This window comes from Lynx rufus, unplaced genomic scaffold, assembly GCF_022079265.1.
Source record: "Lynx rufus isolate CCGP_SWC_20201006 ecotype Redwood Valley unplaced genomic scaffold, mLynRuf1.p SCAF_6, whole genome shotgun sequence".
NCBI lineage: Eukaryota > Metazoa > Chordata > Mammalia > Carnivora > Felidae > Lynx > Lynx rufus.
In genome coordinates, this window is record NW_025814878.1 from 36,854,684 (window position 1) to 36,879,817 (window position 25,134).

Here is a 25,134-nt window from a genome sequence, read left to right on the forward strand (position 1 = left end):
AGTTTGGTATGGTAGGATGATTAAGTTTTTAAAGCTATAAGAATAAGGACCTGTTTTATTATAATTTTATTTTATTTTATTTTTGAAAAGAAGAGTTGATTGAAACTGTCTCTGGTATTAGATTGACCACTGTTATTTCCCGGTGGGATTTATCACCCCAAATAGAGCTTAGGCAGATGTACTTGTGCTGGTAGTGTTCCCAGACACATCTTTGGGCAGGAGCAGTCAGGCCTTTGACCCTTTATTTTCAAAAGGTGGTTTTTTCCTTTTTGATCCCAAAAATCTCTTTCAAAGAAAGTTAAAAGGTATGAGTTCATGTGACTACCTATTCCCCCATGATCTTCTAGAAAATAATATTTTTGCTTCTTTTTTCTTTCCCTTGAATCTTTGCCTACATATATGTGGGAAGATATTATATATGTTTGTTTAAATAAATATTTGTATATCCTTTTCTTAGGGACGCCAAAGTCCTTATTTAATATATTATTAATAGATGTTTTCTAATGCTAAATCTCATAAGAATGAAATTAAAGTGGAAGATGGAAAAATCTCATGGGAATAAAACTAAATTTAACATGGAAAAGTAAAATTAGATGAAAGTTCCCATGTATTCATGAAATTGCTTAGAAAGAAGTTATATTTTGGCGTCATCCATTTTCAGTATAATTTTTTGCAAGAAGTGGAAATAAATGATTGACTAGAAATTTTTCTATGCTTATGTTTTCTTTTTGCTTTTAAAGGAATTAATAAAATTGTATATCAATGTGCATGAAATAAGACTATAATGTTCATGTCCATATATGTAATGAAATCTTACATTTATTACATCTGTTATTTGATGTCTATTCAAATACTCAGTAATGAGTTACTTTCATATAAGAAAAAGAATATTCAAGCATTATGGTTATAAGTCAGTCCATTTTGTGAGCTTTTAAATTTTTTCTGGGCATTTAATAAGTATAAATAGCAATTGATCGTATAAGATGTAATTACAGAAAATGTTTTCTTTTGAAAGCCATATACTATACTTTTTCTGGAATTTGTAACTATTTACATATTTAACATTAATACTTATTTTTCAGTGTTTCTCATCATAATATAGCTATGTTTCTTATTAGACAATGATCTTGGCAAACTTTTATTATGCTTCAAAATGTCTGATAAACAAACTGAGTGGATAGAAAACTGCCGAAAACAGTTTTGCAAAATGATGAAGGCCAAACCTGATATAATCAGTGGAACTGGTGAGTACATTGTTTAATTTTTGTGGGGTTTTTTTTGTATGAAAATTATATTAATGGAAGTTGTGTTTCCTGTGGATTAGTACTGGCATGTCTAGAATACATAATACTCATTCCAGAAGTCCATTAACTTCTGAGAAACTTATGATCCTTGAAAACAAAAATTAAAATCTGAGATGCAAGGAAGCTGGAGGCCAGAAAGAACATGGAGGAAGATGCCCACTGACCCTTACTCCCTAATACCAGTAAAATTGTAGGCAGCACATAAACTATCAAAAAAATTAAAATCTGAGAGACAACAAAACTTTTTTTTAAACTAAGAGGTCTTGGGGCGCCTGGGTGGCGCAGTTGGTTAAGCGTCCGACTTCAGCCAGGTCACGATCTCGCGGTCCGTGAGTTCAAGCCCCGCATCAGGCTCTGGGCTATGGCTCAGAGCCTGGAGCCTGTTTCCGATTCTGTGTCTCCCTCTCTCTCTGCCCCTCCCCCGTTCATGCTCTGTCTCTCTCTGTCCCAAAAATAAATAAAAACGTTGAAAAAAAAAAAACACTTTAAACTAAGAGGTCTTGGTAAGCAAAATTGAATACTGATCTGACTTTACCTAGGTAATAATTTGCTTGGTTTCACCAGCTTTCCCCTGAATTTACCATACTGCTACATTTTTGGAAACTTGATTGACTTTTTTATTGATACATATTTTAAAACTCTGCCACATCCAGCCAAATAAATGTAGTTACTCTTAAGGAAATTGGAATTTTATTTTGAGGTGATGGCTATGTTTCCTAAACTAGCAAATAATTTGGTTTTTTTTAAATTTTTTTTAACATTTATTTATTTTTGAGACAGAGAGAGACAGAGCATGAACAGGGGAGGAGCAGAGAGAGAGGGGGACACAGAATCTGAAACAGGCTCCAGGCTCTGAGCTGTCAGCACAGAGCCTGACGTGGGGCTTGAACTCACGACTGTGAGATCATGACCAGAGCCGAAGTCGGACGCTTAACCGACCAAGCCACCCAGGCGCCCCGCAAATAATTTGTTTTATATTCACATAGTTACTTGTGCATTTGTTTTCTGAAAATCATCATTTTTAAATGAACATTATTTTGAATAAAAGTCTAAGGAAAAGGTTCTAATGTAAACATATGATAGATTTTTTTTTGTAAACTATAAAATTGTCCACTTTATTAGCCATGCTTTATGGTTTTCATATTTGTATCATTTGTTATAAAATTAAAGTGGGAAAAATATATTTTGTTGTTGGAGAAATTACATTTTCAGAGACAAGTGGTATATATTTGTGGGCACCTCAGAGGTGAATTCTCTGAATTTTCTTTTTGCCTAGTATATCCTAGAAAGAGTGATTACGAAGGCCATCAAGTCATAGGATCAAAAGGCGGGGTCAATAAAAGCATACTCTCTTTAACCAAAAGGAGCAGGAGAGGGGTAGCCTATCAAGATACTTTTTATAGAAAATGACCACTTTAATCCAACCATAGAATCCACCATAGAGAATCCTGCTAGCAAGACTTGGGCATAGCCTGGACTTCCGTCCTTACCTGGCAGTAATGGGGCACCCTTGCTGCTCCTTGCTAGGATTGTATCAGAGGAGACTCAGGTAGAAAGTTCAGGATTTTTACCATCACTCAGTAGTAACAGGGCCACCACCCCTCCTTCCCTCCCTTCCACACATGTTTTTTTGTCTCACACATGCAAATTTAAAATTAGAAAGTATCAACAAAGAAATAAAGAAAATCCAAAAGGACATTTTAGAAATGAAAATACTGTAACCAAAATAAAAAGCTAAATGGATTGGTCAACAATAAATTGGAAAGGACAGAAGGAAGGATTGGTAAACTTGAAGGTATTAACAGAGAGGAAATAGACTGAAAAACAAAAAAAAATTAACAGAGTCCCAGAGACTTATGGAACCATAACAAAAGATCTAACATGTCATTGGAGACCTAGAAGGAGGTTAGGACTACAAATGTATTTGAAGAAATATAGTTAAAAACTTTCCAAATTTTCAAGAAACCTAAACTTGTGGATTCAAGAACCACAACCGGGGTAAACCCAAAGAAACTTACACCAAGACACAATATAGTCAAACTTTTAAAAACTAAAGACAAGGGGCATCTGGGTGGCTCAGTCGGTAAAGCATCCGACTTCGGCTCAGGTCATGATCTCGTGGTCCGTGAGTTCAAGCCCCATGTCGGGCTCTGTGCTGACAGCCTGGAGCCTGTTTTGGATTTTGTGTCTCCCTCTCTATCTGCCCCTCCCCCTTTCATGCTCTGTCTCTGTCTCAAAAATAAACGTTAAAATAAATTTAAAAAATAAAAACTGAAGACAAAAAGAATCTTGAAAGCAGAGAAGGGAAGAAACATCTTTTTTTAAATTTTTTTCAACGTTTGTTTATTTTTGAAAGATAGAGACAGAGCATGAGCAGGGGAGGGGCAGAGAGAGAGATGGAGACACAGAATCCGAAGCAAGTTCCAGGCTCTGAGTCATCAGCACAGAGCTGGACGCGGGGCTCGAACTCATGAATGATGAAATCATGACCTGAGATGAAATCGGACACTTAACCGACTGAGCCACCCAGGCGCCCCGGAAGAAACAACATCTTACCTACAGGGGAAAATCAATACTATTGATTTCTCACCAGAAAAGATGGAGGACGGAGGGAGTAGTGTGACATTCAAGCACTGAAAATAGTCTTCAGGAATAGAAAATCAAGACATTTTCAGATGAAGAATTTGTCAAAGCAGAGCTATTCTAAATGAAGGGATAAAGGAAGTTATCTCTGTACTGTCCTCACAACTTTCTGAATCTATAATTATATAAAGTAAATTTTCTTTAAAAATATAGAGGAAAGAATGAATATAAGCTACTTGAGAACATTGAAAAGGCAAGTACCACATGTAGATTAGTTTTTAGTATTAATCCATGACTATAGCCTATCTCTCAAAATATTTGGAACTGCCTAGTGCTGTTCATAAGGGTTGCTGGGCAAAATGAATATACTGTATTGGAACCAGTAGAAATCCAGAACCTTCTTCAGATAGTTTGGTAATGCCATTTTTGCATATGATGTCTAGAATTACTTTATCTAAAAGCTCTCAATGTATGGATCTAATGGCATAATTTTGCATTTCAAGATCAGTACTTCCCAGAAAATAGTGTGCTTTGTAAACACCTGCAGTGAGTCTGGTGGCTATTAAGTTTCAAATCATATTGTGTTTACCTCCCTCACAGATGTGATAAAGAATTTTCCCAGTTCATGGAGTTTGTTTAGGTGTCTGTCTGATGGCTAACCCTGATTTGGGGCATAGGATTCAAAGAATTGTTTAGCAGTATGCTGTGACTTTTCTCATTAATTCAAACATTTTACTTGGGTTTATAACACATAGCAAACATATCATTGTGCTAAAACAAGAATGATTATAATTTTAAATGGATATTTCCACTTTAAAACTAACTTTTTATATAACCTTTGCTACTCATGTGTATCTCACCTCTTATTTGTATCATTGAATTCAGAATGATTGTTTCTAAAATTCATCAAGATACTCTTAAAAAATTATAATCTCAAGAGACAATATTAAGTGACATAAACACATGGAGGTTGAAAGCTCTCACCTAAGGGCTATTATTTATGTATAGATTCATAGATAAAAAACTTTGAAAGATTTTTCTGTGAGTGAGAGAATTTATCCTGCCTGTGAAGATAGAACCCTTAAACAACTAGAAGTTCAAATAATTGTCAATACTGGTGCCCTTTCTGATCCTCAACAATTACATTCTCATACTTTTTAATACTTACTTTAATTTGAAATCATAATATGAGTAGAATTCAGTAAATTTTGTTTTTACCTTAAGGCATTAAAATATTGTGCTACATGACTTATCAGAGCTACAGTTATTGGAAAGCACATGTTGTTATTCCTATTTGATTTACATTTTTCACATGTTGAACACTAATTTTCTTTGTGACTTATGTGCTTAAAATGTACTTGGATATGAAAAAGAGACCATTTGATTAATATAAATCAGAGTCAATATCCTGAATGTAATACATAGTTTAAAAGGTGACTTGGGGCACCTGGGTGGCTCAGTTGTTTGAGCAACTGACTTCGGCTCTGGTCATTATCTCACAGCTCGTGAGTTCGAGCCCCATGTCAGGGCTCTGTGCTGACAGCTTGTAGCCTGGAGCATGCCTCAGATTCTGTGTCTCCCTCTCTTTCTGCCCCTAACCCACTTGCATTCTGTCTCTGTCTCTCTCAAAAATATATAAACATTAAAAAAAATTTTTTTAAAGGTGACTTAAACTTGCTTGTTAAATATACATGTATAAGCGTGTAAGTTGCTTTAAAGATACATTTCTTTCCAGCAAAATAATTATGGATTCTATATTAAGTATAATTCAACTGGTTATATACATTTTGAGGATAATAAATTCAAACACAGTGGCATATCTATGTGGCATTGTCAGAGAAAAGCTAACTTTTTTTTTTGCTCAGTTCTGTACTGTTCCACTAGTAGAAAGGCATTTCTTCCTATTTTTTTTTTAATTTTTTTAACGTTTTATTTATTTTTGAGACAGAGAGAGACAGAGCATGAACGGGGAGGGTCAGAGAGAGGGAGACACAGAATCTGAAACAGGCTCCAGGCTCTGAGCTGTCAGCACAGAGCCCGACACGGGGCTCGAACTCACAGACCGTGAGATCATGACCTGAGCTGAAGTCGGACGCTTAACCGACTGAGCCACCCAGGTGCCACTCTTCCTATTTTTTTAAATATGAACTTTATTTTTTAGAGCAACTTTAGATTCGCAGCAAAATTCAGCAGAAAGTACAGAATTCCCATATACATTCTATACCTGCATATATGCACAACTTTCCCCACTATAAATATCTCACATCAGAGTGATACCCCTGTTACAATCAATGAACCTACATTGACACATCATTGTCTCCCAAAGTACATAGTTTATATTAGGGTTGATTCCTAGTGTTTGTACATCCTATGAATTTTTTTTAGTGTTTATTTTTTGAGAGAGAGAAAGCACACACATGTGAATGGGGGAGGGGCGGGGGAGGGGGACAGAAGATCTGAAGTGGGCTCTGTACTGAAAGCAATGAACCTAATGCGAGGCTCAAACTCATGAACCATGAGATCATGACCTGAGTCGAAGTCAGATGCTTAAACAACTGAGCCACCCAGGTGCCATGTACATTTTATGAATTTTAACAAATGTATAATGGGGGAGATTTATCATACAGAAGAGTATCATTGCCCTAAAATTCCTGTTTTCTGCCAGTGCATCTTACCCTTTGCCCAGTTGCTGGCAAGCTTACTTTTGATCCAGTTGTCTTGAACATATATAAAGTTGCAAAGTGTCTAAAACACCTAACATGTCCTGGTTTTGAAAGAGGAGAACTGTCCCTTGACTGTGGTCCTGGAGTTCAGATATTTTTTTTTTTTTTGTATGTGTGAATAATGATAAGATATTATAGCCTAATTAGTGATGATTTTCTTTCTGTATCGAAATCATTTAGCAAGTTCTGAAGTAATCCGTAGAGAATCTAAAGATAACATGATTCTTTTCCAGTTTTACATTGAATAGGTTCTCAGTGAAGCAATTAAAATTTAATTTACATTGGAAACATTGTTATGAATATTAAAGCGGTATGTGTTTTGAATTGGACCCCCTTAAGAGTGTAACTGTGAAGAAGTTCAGATGACTTTTATCTACTAGTCTGTGACTTTAGAGATGTATTATCATGTATATTCTTAACCTTTAATATCCTAATTATTCTCTTGTTTATTACAGCTTTACCAGAATTGCTTGAAAAATTTGTGCTTCATCTCTCTGAAAGCCCATCTGAATGTTACTTCCCCTCAGTGGAATATACAGGTACGTTTTAAACATCTTGAATTTTGAAAAGTACTTAATTATCTAAAAAATAGATAATATTTCATAGAGCTAATTAGATTAAAAATATGCACAAACTTGCATCTTAAAAATCTCTCACTTGGTGTTATGGATAATCTAGATGTCTTTCAGTCTCTTCTGTGCAAATGTGTGAGTTTTCTTATAACTTTCTAACTCCTTTCTGAGCTCTTTTTTTTCCTATCTACCCATCAAAAGTTATTTTCCTTTAAGGCAGTGTCTTCTCTTCTGATTCTATTCACTGTCCTCTAGTGATCTCATTTGTTTGTACGATTTTACCTACTTTATATATTGATAACTTCTGATTCACATCCTCCATTCAAAGATCAACTATAAGCTTCATTGTGGTATTCCCAGCTACTTGATAGGTAAATATCACCTAGAGGTGCTATGGAAGCCCTCAAACTTGAAATGTCCAACAGGGCCCTCACCTCATTAGACCTTATTGATATGTACTCTTTTTCTACATTGTCTATTTTGGTGGGCAGTACTACTGTCCACCTAAACCAGAAACTGAGTAAATCCACATTTTATGTGGATTTAAGTCCACATTTTCTTCCCAATTACCAAACCATGTTAACTCTGTGTTCTTAATAGATCTCAAGTGTATCTACTTAATTGATTTCTTTGTTCAGGCCACCATTACTTCTTGCCTCGAGTATTACAACAGCCTCTTTTCCTGGTGTTGCTGATTAGAATCTGATTTCTCTTCAAAGGTATTCTTTGTGCTGCTCTCAGAGTGATCTTTGAAGTGTGAATCTGAACCATTCATTCCTGTATTCCCTGGAAGATCACCATTGACCATTGCATAAAGTCTAAGCTTCTTATAAAACCTAAGGCCTTATGTTATCCTTCCCTTTTCTTCCTCTCCAGCATCATGTCTTTCTCTCCTTGCCTTTTATTTATTTTTCAGGAACCCTAAACTATTAGTACGGTCAACTTCTCCTTCCCCCACCCAAATACACACTCGTTTATTAAACGGATATCGTTCTCTAGTATTTAGTAGAATTTTTCTAAGCATTTAAGCACAGCAGGAAACAAAAGAAGGAGAAAATCTTGCCTTCTGGTGGGAGCACAGACAATAAAGAAATAAATGTTTCAGTATATCAAATAATATGATAGCGAATGAGAAATACACAGCAGGGAAGAGGGCTACAGAGTGCTATTTGGGCACGAAGGTTACATTATTAAATCATGTTCAGACTAGCAGAAGTTGGGGGCAAGATAAGTAGATATTTTCAGGGGAGGAGAATTACAGCTAGTGACCAGGAAGGAGACGTGAGTGTCTGAACACAAGTACAGGAGAAGCATTGTAGGTATTGAAGGCATACAGGGAAGGATGATAGAGGGCTTTTGAAAGTCACTGTAGCATCTTGAACATAGGAACACATCCTCAGATTTACACAAAAATCACTATGGTGGCTGTGTTGAGAAAAAGACTGAAGGGAGGACAAAGGACTAAAGCAGGAAGATGGATTAGGAGGCTATTGAGAAGATGCAGGTGAAAAATGGTAATAGTCTGGATGAGGATGTCGGTGAGAGATAGAAATATTTGGATCCTTGGTATATTTTGATTAGAGAGCCAACAGAATTGAGTAACAGATTGACTATGGAATGTAAGAGAAAGGAAGGAATTAAAGACTCTAAGTTATTGATCCAAACCACTGGAAGGATGAGATTATCATACACTGATATGGGGGAGAAATAGGTTTGAGAGAGGGGGTGAAGAGCTTGATTTTATGTTATGTTTTGAATGCTTGTTATACATTTAAATAGATAATGTTTTTTACACTGGATTGGATATTTGAATCTAGCATTTAGGGGAAAAATGTGAGCTGAAAATATAAATTGCTAAATCATCAGCTTCATATGCAAAGCCAATATGCATCTCTGTCATATCTTTCTCACATTCTGACTTAATGTCTAATTCTTCATGTGACAGTAAACTCCTATAGGGTAGTTTCCATATCTTATCTATCATATCTTCTGCAACTAGAATGGCAGTATTAAGAAATATTTGACAAATAAAAGAATGGCTAAAAGAATGAAGGAGGGGGGCTTCATAAATTATGTCAATCAGTTTGTCTTAATTTTAGTAGGCAATAGATTAAATCCTTTGAGATTTCTGAGCAGAAGCCTTACTTGATTCATCTGTACTTTAGGAAGATTATTTTAGTGACTGTGTAAAGGATGAAGTAGAGTGAAATCTGCCAAAGGTGAATATCCAGAATGGGAGGGTTGGTAAACAAAGAGATAGTGAACATAGCAGAGATGTAGCAAAGACTCATGATTAATAGATAATCAAGAGATATTGCTCCTCTTCCTCATTACGGTGGCATGACTCCTCTGTTTGCTGGAGAAATTATCATTTAAATATTTATTCAAGTTAGACACTGTACATCATATTTACTTAAAAATATTTACTTCCAGTCTGGGCCAGCCTATCCCTCTGACTCTATTACCACTATCAAAGACCTCCCGTGCATTCATGTCACTGAACCTTTGTTCTGCCTCTTCCTCCTGAATGAGCTTTCCTCTCCCCGTGACACCCATAGGATAATGTCCAACTCAACTGTAAAGTTGCAGCTACAATGTTCCCTTCCCTCTTACTAAGTAGATGTTCCTCCTCTGTGCTCATTATTATATTCACTTTAAACTACTATTTTGATATTTGTTGTATGTGGCTAGTTTCAATTATCCCATTAGGTCTCAAACTCCTTTGTATCTTTAATATAGTATTTGATATATTTTTATTAAAATAAATACATATACTGTAACATAATTATTTGTATTCACACAAATACATCTGTATAACAATTCTAAATGTATTGGTAATTGCATATACACATATGAACATACACCTAATTATTTACACAGTAACCTTTAATGCAGGTTTGGCAAAGGGGTGAAATAGAACATAAGAAAATGAGAACAAAGAAATGAGAGGAAAATATAAGGTAGTATTAAACAGAAATTTAGGTAGATGAAGGGAATTGATACATATTGAGCACCTCTTATGAGCTAAGTAGTATGTTGAGGTACTTGATGTGTGTTCTTTATTCAACCCTATGAATAACTACACTTTGCAGTAGGCATAATCATCACATTTAAAATCAGGCAATTGAAGTACAGAGGAAAGAAAACAAATTGTGAAGAGAATTTTGCAGAAGACCATTTGTGAAGAAAATGATAACTTTATGAATAAGCCTGGAAATGTATGTGAAAACATACAGGGATTAATGGTCATGTCTGTGACTAAGAGAGGAAACAAGAAATGGTAATTATGGAGATTTGTGTGGCCATTCCCTAGTCTTCAGTATAATCTCCAATTTCTGCAGCTATCCTTGGCACATTGTTGGGTCACATTTTCTGTAGATATGTTTTATAAATCATCTAATACTTAACAAGACTAATTGCTCAATATGTACACATTCATTGCCCTGTATTAAATTTCTCAATTATGCTGAGGGAGATTTCAGATGGCTTTTTTGGATGTATGATCGAGGCAGATAAACTCCAAATGTGAATTTAAATTCTTTAAAGGCTCCTGCTGAACAGCTGTCCACTGGAGTTTTAGAGTACAGCCAAAAATAAGGTAGCTTCTTATTTATTGATTGTACAGTATATATTATGATAGGGTAAGCTTATTGCTAACATCATTTTCTTCCCATAGCTTTAGATATCCTTACCCTTCATCATTTATTGTTTTGGCTAGTGAATCAATGGTTTCCTATTATAAAATTTCACTCTATTTACTTTAATTTTTTTTTTCTTCAACGTTTTTATTTATTTTTGGGACAGAGAGAGACAGAGCATGAACGGGGGAGGGGCAGAGAGAGAGGGAGACACAGAATCGGAAACAGGCTCCAGGCTCCGAGCCATCAGCCCAGAGCCTGACGCGGGGCTCGAACTCACGGACCGCGAGATCGTGACCTGGCTGAAGTCGGACGCTTAACCGACTGCGCCACCCAGGCGCCCCTCACTCTATTTACTTTAAATAAATAAAAACCATGTTTTGATATAAAAGATGTTTCAAATCAAATGCTGGATAGATATATTCATTGGTTTTTTTCATGTTTCTTGAAATGAGAAATTGTCTTTTTAAAAATGACAGCTTGCTTAAACCCTAAGGTAGCTGAAATTAGAATAACACAATCATCCATCTGTTGTTAGTTCCCTCAGGATTTCAATCCATTATAAAATTTGCAAATCTGGAAAAATCAGATTACTTTAGCCGTTTATCCCCTTAAAGAAAAAGGAATGAACAAATTTCTGCACAATTGCAGTTTGTACATCTATATAGGTATCTTTCCAAATCTTAAGTGATGTCAATTTTTTCTTGGTTTAATTCCCTGGAATGAGTTGGGGATTTTTTTTTCCTACTGTAATTGCTTCTTTAAATGAGAAATATTCCTTTAAAGGTAGTAATTATTTTAATGTTAGGACTTTACTCTTTATGCTTTTAATCAAAAAGTTGGAAAGAAATCAGAAAATATTGCATTGTTTCACCTTTTGACTATTAAAATACTTTTAACCTTAATATATATAAACACATTTTCTACCTTCTTTGGCATTCAGCAAATATGCTCTTTTCTATCTTACATTTAGGGAGCATGTTTGTGAGTACACTTGATAATTGCAAGGAAATATATAACATGGATTACATTGTCCTCAAAAGAGGGGAAATAGTAATACAATCATGAATTAAGTAAATTGCAGCATTTAGTAAGAGAAAATAAAGAAAACTGGTATTTTCCAGCTCACTATTTTATTTCCGGCAATATGCCTTTAATTATGGTATTTAAATTGGGTTATTATCAAATGAGGGGTTTTGTTTCAAGTGCCACAGGTTTTCAGTGGAAAGAGTGATCAGAGTTGACTAGTGCCATCATGGAGGATAAGAGGAAGAAGTGATAATGGAGCAGAAAGAGTGGCATCAGTGTGGCCTGCTGGGCTATTACAGCTGAAAAAACTAGAAAGGGAGACTTGCAGGAAAGGGTCATTGCATAGAGACCTGGAAAGAAAATTCCTTTTTTTCCCCCAAATAATGCTGATTATACCAATTAGGAGACTGAGACTCACAATAGCTTGGCCACAAGAAGTTGAATTTTATGTCAGTAAGAATTGAATAAAATGGATAGTTACAACCACATGTTAAAAGAGAAGCAACAGAGTCTGCAGACTGTCTCTGGGGAAGGAAGGAGGTAGGAGAGAGTATACCGATTGGTTGACTCCTTTGGATGGTGAGAGTTCTTTGACTTTATAACAAATACAGCAGGGCTTTCAGAAGAATCCGTAAACAACAAAGCGGTAACTGCTTCTCTAACCATGGAAATGTACTCCACTGGAGAAGTTCTTTACTCTTCTAAAAATTAATTTTTTCCACAACATTAGCCAAGTGCCAGGCGGAATAGATTTCATATCTTCTACTACTGCTCTGTGTGCTAGCTTGCAAACCAAAAACAGAACATAATTCATTACCAGAGTGAGCAATTTCAGTCAATATTAAGCCAATTTTTCCAACTCTTTTTGTTCTGAGACCGTTGTGTTTACAATTAAATTGATTGGTTATTTCAAATAGTTAATACTGTGACTGAATTGACATTAAGTAGGGTAACTATGATGCTACAGGTGTCATTGGTTGATTTTTTATCAGCAACATGTTTTTCATAGTGACTCCAGGGAGTAGGAACTATATCGTCCATTTGTTACTTAATTTCAATATACAGAAAATATTTTTAAATCCATATCCATTTCCATCTCTACCTTGTTCCATTTGATATGAAGTATAATTTCTTGTTCATTCATTTATTCATTTTTCTACTCATTCACTCAGTGTTTATTAAGCACCTGTTATGTATCTCACACATAGATGCGCATGTTTCAATAAGTCATTGGTTACCAGTGATACATCAGAATCCCCTGAAGACATATATTTTTATCATTGAATTTTATTTTACCCCATCAATTTTGCTTTATTTCTGAGGATTTTAATTATTGCTTCATAAATTGTATTTAGTCCAGGTTGCATATAACAAAAGATTATTTCAGTGAACTTTTGTAGTCCCAAGATCCATTTCTGTTTGTCAAGTTGTCATATATCAGACAAATTTAAAATTGAAGTGGCTCTGTAAATAAAATATTTAGTAAATAGTTAACTATTTTCTGACTTCTTTATTCCTGTTTTGAAACTTTATTTTTTTCAATGGGGCTTTATTCACACTAATGTCACCTATGTGTATTTAATATTACTGTTTTCATTTATTGTTTTTTTTTTTTAATGTTTATGTATCTTCAGAGAGAGAGAGCCAGAGAGCGTGCACACACATGTGCGAGTAGGGGGTGAGGCAGAGAGAGAGAGAGGGGAGAGAGAATATCCCAAGCAGGCTCCATGGTTAGGATGGAGCTGATGTAGATCCTGAGCTCACGAACCATGAGATCATGACCTGAGCCAAAATCAAGATTCAGACGCTTAACTGATTGAACCACCGAGGGCGCTCTATTATTAGTGTTTTCTTAGAATGGGTATTTGATGTTTGTTTTGGTATGTTTAATACCCTCCCCCATATTCTCATTTAAACGCCTCTTTGATTATTTAACTACTACATTCTTAAAAATGAAATTTGTGTGGTGGACTATTCCTGTCCAATTTTAACTGTAGCTAAACTTCACCTTTTTTCCTTTAAATGTTGATCTCCAGTTCAGTGCACAAGGAATAAGCTGTAGCGGTCTTTAAAAATACAAATGACTGGACATTCACTCTTAGCAAACTCCTTCAGTAGTCTGGAGTGGAGTCTGTTTATCTTTACTTTTAAAAGGCTGAGAGAAATTTGATGAACAGCCATAATTGGGAACAATTATCTGTTGAAATGTGCAGAATTCAGTTTTTACTCAATATACAGCATCATAAACTTTTAGAAAAGGCATAGATCGGGAAATTATTTACACAATCCCAGAAGAGGTAAAAGGACTCCTCAGGCAGACAGCTAGATCACTCTGGAAGTACTCTTTCCTTATATGGGGAAGAACTAAGAACCCGAACCTCATATAACATGGAGTATCATAGTCCTTTTGGGTAACTCACTCACCTTGATCCTTAACTATTCCATTCTTCACTGATACAGATGTCAGCATCTTCTGCTAGAAGTTACCCTGATGTACAGAATTCGATAGCATCAGGAATGCTCCTTATTAGTACTCTTAGCCCACTGTACACTCCTCCTATTAAGATATTTAGCTGTATGATACTTTCAAAAGAGAAACATTAGTATTATAAGCACATAGATCTATATGTAGATGAAGATAAATATTTCTCATGTTTAGTCCAATTTTATATGTACTAGAATTCTAAGCATTATTGTCTAAGTAAAAATTGTTCTGGTAATAGTTTATAAAAATCAATCTTTTAGATAAGTGGAATTCATAGAGAGAAGTATGTTCAATGTTATGAAAAATTCCCAAACCATTTTCCAGAATAGTTGTACCATTTTACACTCTAACCAACAGTGTATGACAGTTCCAATTGCTCTTTATTCTTACCAACACTCGGTATTTTCAGTCTTAAATTTTAGCTATTTTAGTAGGTGTGCAGTAGTATCTCCATGTGGTTTTAATTTACATTTTCCTGATGATTAATGGTGTTGGATACATCTCTTCTTTTGAGATGTCTATCCAAGTATTTTGTTTCCTATCCACCTCAACATTTTTATATGGGTTTCATGACTTCTTATGTTTGAGTTATAGGTGGTGGTTATAGATTATGGATATGATCCTTTCTCTAATTTATGCTGCAGGTATTTTCTTTCATTGTGTAGCCTGTTTAGTTATTTCCTTAATGGTGTCTTTTGATGAATGAAAGTCCACCTTTAAGAAGCAGAAAGAGAAATCAAGGAATTGATCCAATGTACAACTGCACCAAAACCCATAAGATACCTAGGAGTAAACCCAACCAAAGAAGTGAAAGATCTGTACTCTGAAAACTATAGAACACTTATGAAAGAAATTGAAGATGACACAGAAATGGAAAAACATTCCATGCTCATGGATTGGAAGAACAAACATTGCTAAAATGTCTATACTGCCCAGAGCAATCCACACATTTAATGGAATCCCTACCAATAAGACCAGCATTTTTCACAGAGCTAGAATAAACAATCCTAAAATTTGTATGGAACCACAAAGACCCTGAATAGCCAAAGCAATCTTGAAAAACAAATGCAAAGCTGGGGGCATCAGACTTCAAACTGTATTACAAAGCTGTAGTCATCAAGATAGTATGGTACTCACACAAAAACAGACACATAGATCAATGTAACAGAATAGAAAGCCCAGAAATGGACCCACAACTATATGGGCAGCTAATTTTTGACAAAGTGGGATATAATATCCAATGGGAAAAAGACAGTTACTTCAACAAATGGTTTTGGGACAACTGGAGAGCAACATGCAGAAGAATGAAACTGGACCACTTTCTTTCACAATATACAATAATAAATACAAAATTGATGAAAGACCTAAATGTGAGATAGGAAACCATCAAAATCATAGAGGAGAACACAGGCAGCAACTTTTTACTAGACATGTCTCCAGAGGCAAGGGAAACAAAAGCAAATGCAAACTATTAGAACTTCATCAAGATAAAAAGCTTCTGCACAGCGAAGGAACAATCACCAAACTAAAAGGCAACCTACAGAATGGGAGAAGATATTTGCAAATGAGATATGTGATAAAGGGTTAGTATTCAAAATCTATAAAGAATTTATCAAACTCAGCACCCCAAAAATAAATATTTCAGTTAAGAAATGGGCAGAAGACATGAACATTTTTCCAAAGAAAACATCCAGATGGCTAACAGACACATGAAAAGATGCTCAATATCACTGATCATCAGGGAAATCCATATCAACCATGATGAGATACCACTTTGCATCTGTCAGAATGGTTAAAATTAATAACTTGGGGGAAACAACAGATGCAAACCATAAGAGACTTAACTATAGAGAACAAACAGGGTGGATGGAGGGGAGATAGGTGGAGAATAAGTTAAATGGTATTCGGTATTAAGGAGGGTACTTGTGTTGAGCACTGTGTGTTCTGTGTAAGTGATGAATCACTAAGTTTTACTCCTGAAGCCAATATTACACTATATGTTAACTAACAAGAATTTAAATAAAAATTTGAAAAATAAAGTCAAATTTTGATGAAGTCCAACTTACCAATTTTTCTTCTGTGGGCAGTACTTTCAGGGTTCTGTTCAGAAAATCTTTGTTTACATTAAAGCCATAAAGATAGTCTTCTGTACTTCATAGGTTAAAACTTTATAGTTTTAACTGCAGGTTTATAATCTGTTTTGAGTTATTCATTATGTGGTATGAGGTAAGAGTTTACACCTTTTCCCCCCTGATATCTAGTTCCCACACAATTAATTGAAAAGCTTTTTACCTCGTTGAATTATTTTGTACATTTTGTCAAGGCTTAATTAAGTGTATAAGTAGGAGTATACAATTTGCTTGTTCCTATTCTTAGGGGAAAGGATGGATTTGATAGATTTTTGAATGTTAAACTAACTTTGCATTTTTCAGATGAACTCTTCTTAATCATGATACTTTATTCTTTTAATATATTGCTGAATTTGGCTAATATTTTTTAAATATTTTTTTCTATTTATATTCATGTGCAATATTAGTCATTAGTTTTCTTTAATGTCTTTGCATCTTTTGGGGTCATGGTTATGCTGTGCTTATAAGTATGCAAGATTGTTACTAATTTACTTATTTGATACAATTAACTAGTTAAGTGACACCATATGGGTCTGAGTTTGCTTCATGGTATGCTTTTTAAATATTGATTCAATTTCATTAATTAATGTAAGACTCTTCACAGATTTGCTGTCTTCTTGGGTGTGTAAGATCTATGGTGATATTTTCTCTTTTATTCTTGATAATGATAATTTGTGTTGTCTTTCTTTTTTTCTTTATAAGCCGTGTAGAGTTTTGTCAGTATTATTGATCTTTTCAAAGAACTAAAATTTGGTTTTATTGATATACTCTGTACTTCTTTATTTTCTCTTTTATTGGTTTGTATTATATTTTATTCCTTCTTTCTACTGACTTTGGGTTTAATTTCTACCTCTTTTTCTAGCTTCTGTGATAGAAGTTTATATCACTGACTTTAAACCTTTATTCTTTTCTAATATAAGTAGATAGAGCTATAAAATTTCCCCTAAGCAGTGCTTTAGTTGCCTCCCAATGCATGTTTAGATAGGTCTTAATTATCATTACATTGAAAATATTTTCTAATTTAGCTTGCTAGTTCTTCTTTGACCTCAATTTCCAGTGTTTTGCTTAACTTTCAAGTGTTGGGAGATTTTCCAGATATCTTTTCGTTATTGGTTTCTATTTTAGTTCTTTTGTATTTAGAGAATATTCTCTGTATAATTTAATTTATTTCTAATTTATTGAAACTTTTTATGGCCTAATAAATGTTCTGTCTTAGTAAATGTTCCATTAACAAATGAAAAGGATGTATGTTTTGGAGCTGATGGTTGTAGTGTTTTATAAATAACCGATAAGGACAATTTAGTTCTGTCATGCTGTTCAGATTTTCTAGATAATTTCTAAATTTTTGTCTGTTTTTGGTACCAAATACTGATACAGTAGTGTTGAGCTGTCTCTTTATTATTTTATGTTTATCTGTTTGTCCCTTTATTTTTTTTTTAATTTTTTTTCAACGTTTATTTATTTTTTTTGGGACAGAGAGAGACAGAGCATGAACGGGGGAGGGGCAGAGAGAGAGGGAGACACAGAATCGGAAACAGGCTCCAGGCTCCGAGCCATCAGCCCAGAGCCTGACGCGGGGCTCGAACTCACGGACCGTGAGATCGTGACCTGGCTGAAGTCGGACGCTTAACCGACTGCGCCACCCAGGCGCCCCTTCTGTTTGTCCCTTTAATTATTTAGTTTTTGCTTCATGTATTGTAAAGCTTTCCAATTTGGTAAATACATACTTAGTAATGCTTTTTCTTCTTGATAAACTGATCATGCTATTCTTTAAAAAAAAAAGTATCTTATCTCTAATACTCTTTGTCCTAGAGTGTATTTTGTCTGGCAATAATGTCGACATTCAGCTTTCTTACGATTAGTATTGATAGGATATGTTTTCCCATTCTTTATCATGTCTTTCAGTTTAAGGGCATCCTAAAACATATAGCATATAGTTGTATCTTGCTTTCTGTTTTTAATTCAGTCTGAGAATTTCTGCCATTGATTGTTTTTAGTCCATTTACATGATTATCGGTATTTTAAACTTCTATATATAATTTTGATAATTTTTATCTACCCTGAATTAATATTATGTTATTCACATAAGAACCTTACAAAAAGCATATTTCCATTTGTCATTCCTGTGTGCTATTTTCTCCATGCATTTTACTTTTACACATTATTTTTCCCTTGAGTCAATTATTTTTAACTGAATTAAGAAACGAGCAAAATTATTTTATATTTACCCATATATTTACATTATCTTGTACTCTTGTACATGTGTGTATCTATGTATTCATAGTATCATTTCAGCCTGAAGAACTTTACTATTTCATTTTGTTTTGTTTTTGAGTATAGTTTGCACACAATGTTACATTAATTCTAGGTGTACAACATAGTGATTTGATTGTTTATACGTTATGTTTTGTTCATTATAAGTGTAGCTACTGTCTGTCCCCATACATTGCAATTACAGTATCATCACCTGTATTTCTTACACTGTGGCTTTTATCCCCATGATTTATTCATTCCATAACTGGATGCTTATATCTCCCACTCCCCTTCACCCATTTGCCTAACACTTCAACACCCTCTCTTCTGGCAAGCACCGTTTGTTTTCTGTATTTATAAGACTGATTCTGTTGTTTGTTCTTTTTTCTTTTTTTTTTTTTTTGATTCCACATATGAGTGAAATCATACGGTATTTGTTTTAGTCTTATTTCACTTAGCATAATACCCTCTAGGTCCATCCATGTTGTCACCTGTGGCATGATCTCATCCTTTTTTATGGCTGTGTAATCTTCCTGTGTGTGTGTGTGTGTGTACGTGCATGTGTATGTACGTATGTACAGATATACACCACATCTTCCTTACTCATACATCTGTTGATGGACACTTAGGTTGCTTCCATATTTTGCCTACTGTAAATAATGCTGCAATAAACGGAGGTACAGGTATCTTTTTGAATTAATGTTTTAATTTTCTTTGGGTAAATACCCAATAGTGGAATTATTGGATCATATGATATGTCTATTTTTAATTTGGGGGGGGGAGTCCTCTCTACTGTTTTCTGCCATAGCTACCAATTTATATTCCCACCAATAGTGTACAAAGGTTCCTTTTGTCCACATTTTTGCTGACACTTCTTTCTTGTCTTTTAGCTATTCTGATAGGCCTGAGGTGATAGCTCACCTTTCATATTTGTCCAAGAATGTTCAGAGCTCTTTATTCATGAAAATTAAAATCTGAAAAAAGAAACATGTGTGTCCCAAAATAAAAATAAATTTCAGGATATACATTGAATAAACAAATTTCAGCATTTTATATAATGGAATACTACTTGTAATTAAAAAAAAACTTGATAACATGCAACAGTATGGAATGAATCTCAAAACACTGTGTTAAGTGAAATAAAAACAAACATAAAAGGGTATATACTTGTGAATCCATTTATATGATGTTCTAAGTAGAGCTACACCAACAGTGAAAGAGATCAGAATAGTAGCTAGTTTAGGGAAGAAGGATATGCAGGAATTGGCTGGAAGGGAGCATGAGGAACTTCTAGGCGAGGGAAATTTTCTACATCTTAGAGGGATGTCGGTTATACAGCTTGTATGCATTTGTCAAAACTAATTAAACTATATACTTAATTATATTTCTTTGAATATAAGGTATACCTAAAGAAAATTTGATAGCTTACTAATAAAAAAAATCAATCTTATAATCTCCCATTATGATAGTTGATTGGAGGTAGGTCTATTTCATGGTTCTAAAAATATATAAAACCAAAATATTTATTTTACTGAAACTTCTTGAATTTTGTAAAGTCAGCCAGTGTCACCAACACTACAGCACTAAAGTTTTATGTTATTTAAACTGGGGAAACTGAAATACAATTGCTAATAAAATATAGGATCACCAGGAGTTAGATTCAGGTACTGACACAGAAAGAACATCCTGGTCACTGTCCAAATGAATTTAACCTGATTATATTGTAGGGGACATTAAAAATGATGCTTAAATTATGGCTGGTTTCTTTTTAAATGCCATTGATAATACTAAGAACTTAAAATTATGGTGAACATGATGAATGATGATTAATAGTTTTAAAAATTGACCATTTTGTGAGAGTGAGAATAATTTGTGACATATATGTTTTTGGCGTCAAGTAATGAAAACTCATTTTTTTTTTCTAAGAGAAGGAGGCAGAATTACTGGCTTATACAAATGGGGCAGAGCTGTCCTTAGCAATCTGTATATCTAGAATGCACATCTATTAGTAAAGTTAGAGTTATAAATAGGGAGGAATTCTAAGATACATAAAAAGTAGCTTAACTGCTATCATTATAGGCAAAATATAACAATACTGCTAAGATTGTGTTCTGATCTAAATAAGAAAAACTCAGGTGTAGCTTGTCAAGAAATTAACAGAGCACATTAGTATTTTATCTTTTTTTTTTTTTTTTTTAAGAAAATTGCCACTCTACATAGGTGATAAACCACTCTGGTTTGGCTAGGACTATGAGGGCGAGACTTCCAGTGCTAAAACCACTCTAGTCCTAGGCAAACTAGGAGATGCTTCTAGATGTACCTTACCTCTAAGAGTGTTAAAAGATGAATTATTGCTGGTCCAATGAGTAGATGTTTGATAACAGTGATGTTTAATTTGTTTCTCCTCCTTATGTCTGTAGATCTCAAGCCTAACCATATTTTAAGGTTCAGTTTAAATGCCGCTTCTTCCTAACCTCTCTGAATTCACATAACTCTCTATCTGTACCATTCTTGTTCCACTTAGTACTTTAAAACATTTTTATCAGAGTTATCTATATATGAATTTTATCTCTGACACTACGTGGGAAGTTCTTTTAGGGCATGATGTATGATTTATCTTGTAGCCCCCACAGCTTCTAGCATGGTAATGCAAGTTACTTTATCCAAAAGGGTGTATTAAAAGGAGTGAATGAGTCTATAAGTTAAGTAGATTATATTGATAAGATGAGATGCACCAGTGTGTAATGGGAGGAAAAAAAAATCACCGATATGGGTATGAGAAACCCAGATTTTAGTTCTCTTTGCCACTTGATAACTATGTGATTTTGGACAGTTCCCTTAATATTGTGTGTCTGTCTGTATGCATGCTACAGTTTCTTCAGCCAAAAACTGAAAGTTTCAACTAGACCCCTTAGCGCTACCTAGTGATGCTTTTGAGCATTCACTGTTAGCTTGGTAATCCAATGTTCTCCAGAACTAAATTTTCAGTCTCTCCCGTAGTCCAGACAGCCCCTTCACTTTTGGTAGATCACAACTCCTCCATCACAAAGAAAATGCACCTGCTGGAAGAACCTTGTTCACTCCACCCTCACATATTGTTATACATTATAAGTAGTAACTGATTATTCCTTCTTGACTTAAATCTTTAAGAGGTAAACAGCCATACTTATATATATTTGTAATTCAAAATCTTATATATGCAGTGCTTGATTATAGTACAATATCCTAGATCATTTTTGGGCTAACACCTTTTGTGTTCTGAGATTCGAGTAAAAATAGGTTGCTTTAAAACTACAATTAGTTGTTTGTGTTTAATATGCTTTTAAATGATTTTTATAGGAGAAAAGTTATTTGTAAAGTTTCTTATTAATTTCTTTGAAAATATAACTGACAGCTCTTAAAAGAACAAATTCATCAGTGTTTTCAAAATTCACATTAAAGTATGTAAAAATATTACTTTCATCAATTTGCAATTAAACTGTGATTATTATGCAGACTTTTATACATTTTTATAACCCAGTTTTCTTTTGTGTTTAGCTACTGATGCAAATGTGAAGAACGAAAGTCTTTCATCTGTGCAGCAGCTTGGCATTAAAATGACTGTCAGGTATATTACAGGGAAATATCTCCCTTGCTCATTTCTAGAATTTGTCTTATCTACCTGATATGTGCTTAATAGTATTTAACAACCAACTATTGTGTGTACTTTAAATGCAGAGTCTATCATTCAGAAAATAATAACTTTGTTTTGAGGATATTGGCATATGATTAAATTACCTCTGCCAGTACATCATTTATGGTTCATTATCACTTCAGAGGCTAATTACAGTATATTTAAGCCTCTATGACTCCTGGCTTTTACCAAAAAAAAAAAAGAGTATTGTAAAAATCAGCACTTTGGTAGCGCAATCATGCCATTTTCTAAAATATGGTAGTTTTTTTTTTTTTAAGTTTATTTGAGAGCGAGAGAGAGAGAGAGAGAGAGAGAGAAACAGTGTGAGTGGGGGAGGGGCAGAGAAAGGAAGAGACAAAATCCCAAGCAGACTTTGTGCTGCCAGTGCAGAGCCCAACGTGGGGCTTGAACTCACGAAAACAGTGAGACCATGACCTGAGCCAAAACTAAGAGTCAGACACTTAACTGACTGAGCCACCCAGGTGCCCCTAAAATATGGTAGATTTTAATTGTTAAACTATGGTGATGAGTACAAAAGTACCTTAAGGATAGACACAGAAGTTAAAAATGAATAAGCCAATTATAGTAGTTTGAATTTTTAGTACTCAAATTGTAATTTTCAAAAGAAACTAAATGGCAGACTGGGAATTAAGGACTAAGTCTTCTCTCTTGCTTATTAAATGGAGATCTTGACAGTTCCCTCCTACTTCAGTGGGTAATCTTTAGAATCAAGTATAAAAAGGATGCATGTGGAAGCTTTTAAAAAGAATGTTTTCATAAATACGTAACATAATGAAATTATAATGAAATGTATTAAAGTAATTTTAGCTCATCCATCTGTATCACATAAAGCATATAATTCATTGTTTTGTGGCCCTCTATCTGCTTTTTATTTTGTAATGTCCAGTTTCTATTCTGAAATGGGATCTATAGATAATATAAGCAGGCTAGTCATATATTTTGTTTTTAAATTCAGTACAATGTCTTATTGGTAAGAAGTGAATGGAAAATACTTTGTAATGAAATGTTTGTACACACCTGCAGTATATGACATAGCTGTCAACCAAATAGTCATTGTAACTTTGGCAGCTGTAAATAGAGACTGACAGTATTTTGGTGCTTCAAATACCTCTAGTAGAGTTTTGCCACTGGCAAAGTAACTTTCCAGAATGGTGAACAAGTTTTAGGCTTGAAATGAAAGTACTTCCTTTCTCTGATGTGCACATGGTTGCATTCGGTTTATAATAAAAAATACAGAAAAAAAATCTTATGATTTTATATAATACAGAATTGGTTTCAGATAATTACAAATAGCTTCTTCATCCATGCAAGTAACAGCCAGGCCATTTGCAAGTTGTGCAGGACTGCCCCATGTCTAACCTCCTGGCCACCACTCACCAAGTACCAGTAGTGCCCCCATTCACTATGCAATCAGAAACACCCCCGTGAATTTCCAAAATGGCCCCAGGACAGAAAGTACCCTCCCCTCAGAACCACTGGACTAGACGAAATCTAAAATTGCTTCCAGTGTTAACATTCTGTCAGTCTAAGCTGTCAACACTACATGTTCTAGATTAAGTTCAGGAAAAAAAATGCTTGCATTATTTTCATCTAAGTATCTACATTCTGTTCTCTCACTACTGTTTTATTTTCCTTTAAAATGTCAGCATTTACCAGCTATAATAATCTAACTCAAATATCATTATCTAATCCAAAAATAATTATCAGGAACATACACTGAGTGTTAAGCTTTACTAAGTTCTGTATAGCATACTTATGCTATCAAGAAGAGGACTGCTCTTGATAGGTTTTAAAAAGTGAATTTACAATGCAGACCTGACATTTTTCAGTTTTTATGTTTTGTGGGTTTTTAATATAGGTATGGCAAGTTCCTCAACCTGTTGAAAGACAGTGCAGAAAATGATCTTACGTTGGTTTTAAAGCACTGTGAGAGATTCCTGAAACAGCAGCAAGTACCCATAAAATCTTCTCTTCGTATCCTTTTTTGAGTGGATTCACAGTAGTTGAACTTTCTTTATGTATTTTTCATAATTCTTTGATAGGGGACCTTAACACATTTATAGTAAAATAATACTTTAACCTATATTACTGATTTGTTATCATGTACCTTTATACTATTCTGTATTTTAAATATGTATTTTATTAGATTGGGTATTAACTACTAAATTCAGTCTTCATTGAATCTTAAACTGAGTAAAGTTATTAGGCTGTAACTACTAAATTCAGTCTTCATTGAATCTTAAACTGAGTAAAGTTATTAGGCTGTATTTTCAGATACATATAAGAAAGTTTTAAAAATAGGTTTAGTGTATCTAGAAAAGCATATTCCAGACTTAGTAAATCTAGAATAGTAATGGAACATACATTCATTTTGCTTGAATTGGTTATTTTTTCAAAAATAGGTTTGACCTGAAGGGAGAAAAAAAGTGTACAAACCATTTGCATTACTGAATTCTAAATATTTGTGGGTTTTTTATACTTGATTATGCTAGTAATTTAGCAGATAACCTAAACCAGAGAAAGAGAGGGTACTATTTAATGATTTGAACAAATGTTGCCACAGGGCAGATAGTTTTTTCTCCATTTGCTAGTGCCATTGGCCTCCACTGAACATGTAAGTAAACAGTACATTAGCTTGTAAATTGGTTGAAGATAAAATGAGGGCTAAGTATGAATACCTCTTTCCTGACAGGGATCCTGGAAATGAATATTAATGGAGTTCTC

At 34.4% G+C, this 25,134-nt stretch overlaps 1 protein-coding gene across 1 annotated transcript in view; it reads left to right on the plus strand.

The window, feature by feature from the left end:
* Positions 1–25,134, plus strand: part of TBC1D32 (TBC1 domain family member 32) — a 201,564-nt gene that overhangs the window by 149,239 nt on the left and 27,191 nt on the right. Inside the window, exons 27-30 of the mRNA XM_047102681.1 lie at positions 1,119–1,244; positions 7,066–7,149; positions 22,254–22,323; positions 24,269–24,384. Of these exons, the coding sequence (XP_046958637.1) occupies positions 1,119–1,244; positions 7,066–7,149; positions 22,254–22,323; positions 24,269–24,384 (396 nt within the window). The remainder of the gene's footprint in view (positions 1–1,118; positions 1,245–7,065; positions 7,150–22,253; positions 22,324–24,268; positions 24,385–25,134) is intronic.